General features: G+C 51.1%; 1 protein-coding gene across 1 annotated transcript; it reads left to right on the top strand.

Annotated features, from left to right (window-relative positions):
* Nucleotides 1-296: 296 nt before the first annotated feature.
* Nucleotides 297-1,337, top strand: LOC115507643 (putative MAGE domain-containing protein MAGEA13P). Its single transcript, XM_030306088.1, has one exon. The coding sequence runs from the start codon at nt 297-299 to the stop codon at nt 1,335-1,337; it is 1,041 nt and encodes a 346-aa protein (XP_030161948.1).
* Nucleotides 1,338-2,558: the final 1,221 nt, after the last annotated feature.

The raw sequence follows: 2,558 nt of genomic DNA on the forward strand, positions 1-2,558 counted from the left end.
AGGAAGGTGACCTCAGGTCAACAGAGGGAGGAGTCCCACACCCTGGCAGGCATCAAGGTAAGGACAGGTGACCCCCTGTTCCAGAAGAGAGATCCCCAGAGTCCGTCCAGCCCTTCTCCAATCAGGAAGACAGGAGATCCCTAGAGCACGAAGGAAGGGAACACCTGCTATGATGGCCTTTGTGGGAGCTGACACACTTGAGTCCTTCACGCTGTTCCTCTCTCCCTCAGGCCAGTTGGTTGCCGTCACCCACCTGCTGCCCATACCTGTGCCTGCTGCCCCCGACACCGGTCATCATGTCTCACAGTGAGAGTCAGAGCCACGAGCTTGAAGTAGGCCTTAAGGCCCAAAGAGAGGCTCAGGGCCTGGTAAATGCACAGGTTCCTGCAACTGAGGAGAAGGAAACTGCCTCTTCTCCCCTCTCTCCTTTGATCCAGGGGGCCCCAGAGGCGGTGCCTGCTGCTGGAAACCCGGGTGTCCTCCAGCAGTCGGGGGAAGCCTGCTCTTCCTCCCCCGCCGTCGAAGCCACTCTATCGAGCAAATCAAATGAGGGCTCCGGCCGCCCAAGACGGGATGCAGGTGCCTCCCAGGCTCCACCAGACCCGGCGATCTTGCCTGACGATGTCCTAGACGAGATGGTAGCTAAACTGCTGCAGTTTCTGAGTGGCAAGTATGTAGCAAAGAAGCCCATCACAAAGGCGGAAATGCTGAAGAGCATCAAAGAGCACAAGAACCACTTCCCCGTGATCTTCAAGAAAGCCTGTGAGTGCATGGAGATTGTCTTTGGCCTCGAAGTGAAGGAAGTGGACCCCATCAACCACTCCTACGTGCTTATCAAAACCCTAGACCTCACCTACGATGGGATGCTGAGTGACGACCAGGGCATGCCCAAGACCGGCCTCCTGATCCTTATCCTGGGTGTGATCTTTATGGAGGGCGACCATGCCCCTGAGGATAAGATCTGGAGGGTGCTGAGCGAGATCGGAGTGTATGCCGGGAGGAAGGATTTCATCTATGGGGAACCCAGGAAGCTCATCACCGAAGATTTAGTGCAGGAAAAGTACCTGGTATACCAGCAGGTGCCCCACAGCGATCCTCCACGGTACGAACTCCTGTGGGGTCCCAGGGCCCACGCTGAAACCAGCAAGATGAAAGTCCTGCAGTTTTTTTCCAAGGTCACTGGCACTGACCCCACTTCCTTCCCGTACTGGTATGGAGAAGCTTTGCGAGACGAGAGAGAGCGAGCCCGGGCCACAGTGGCCACCACCGATGGTACTACCGTCACGGCCAGTGAAGGTTCCAGTGTCCCGTCCGGCAGCTTCTCTCGCCCTGAGTGAAGCCTGAGGAAGATCCTCCACTCTGTGTTTGAAGAGGGCAGTCGAAGTTCTAAACGGTGGAGGACTGAATTGCAGATTTTATCTTTTTTTTTTTTTTCGTTTTGGTATTTTTCAAATGCTCTTCTAAAAGGTTAGCTTCAAGGTCTAGGTTCATGAATGACCCTGGTCACATCTTTACTGCTGTTCATTAGGCTTAAGAATAAGAATTTTGCTCTTCTGGAAAACATACTGGAAACTTTCGATCTTATTTTCTGATCTGGAAGAAGATAGCATGGCACGGATAGGGGAATTTCCTTAGAAATACGCAAGAGTCCGGCAATAAAATCGATGGGATGGAGAAATAGAGGGGGAAATGTACAAGACGGTCATGCTAGGATTCCTGAATCCCGTTTAGTCTGCTGGCTAGTAAAATTAAAGATCTGTATCTGGATTTGTTCGGCTAAAGTTCATTTATTCATTAATAAATGAAAGCCCTGGGTCACTGGCTCATTTATTCTTGCAAGTGTTTTACAAGTAAGAGAAAAGTCTAGAATAGAAAACTGCTCTTAGCAATTCCTTGGGGATCGTGGGTAAACCAGAGAGAAGTTTCCACCTGGGGCACGTATGGAAGACACACAGCACCCCTGTCTCCATGCCACTGAACGCAGTGCAGTGCACAGATAAGTGTTCTGTATGCATTGTCTACAAGAGTTCTGAGAATAGGGTGACAGTCCTTTGAAGTGGTGCGGGGGAGCTGGCGCTTTTTCCTTGGCCTGGGAAAGCCGAGGCCCCACGCCTCTGAAAGGGCATTTTAATTAGGTTATCTTGAGCGTGATGTGGTCACCTCTAAGCAAGGGCTAGACTTTCGGTGGGGGTGAAATGAGTGAAAATTGTGGTTTGGATGCAAGAGCAGCTGGGAGGGAGGAACAGTTAGTCCTTGACTCCAATTCTAGGAGCTGTGAGTTGCGTTCTGCTGGGGAAGACTTCCCCATATCCAAATTAAATAATGTATCCACTAACAGGGACATTTTCTATTTACAAAGCAGCATTTGGGGCTCACTTGGTGGTTTGCTCCCTGGAGCTGCTCATTCTCTGAGATGTCGTGGAAAACACACACACACACACGCACAGTCAATCCCCGATGAGACCATGATAAAGTTTGGGGTCAAAATCACATAGAAATTACTGCTATTTGGGGCACCTGGGTGGGTCAGTTGGTCGAGCAACTGACTGCAGCTCAGG

This window comes from Lynx canadensis, chromosome X, assembly GCF_007474595.2.
Source record: "Lynx canadensis isolate LIC74 chromosome X, mLynCan4.pri.v2, whole genome shotgun sequence".
In the NCBI taxonomy this organism is placed as follows: Eukaryota; Metazoa; Chordata; class Mammalia; order Carnivora; family Felidae; genus Lynx; species Lynx canadensis.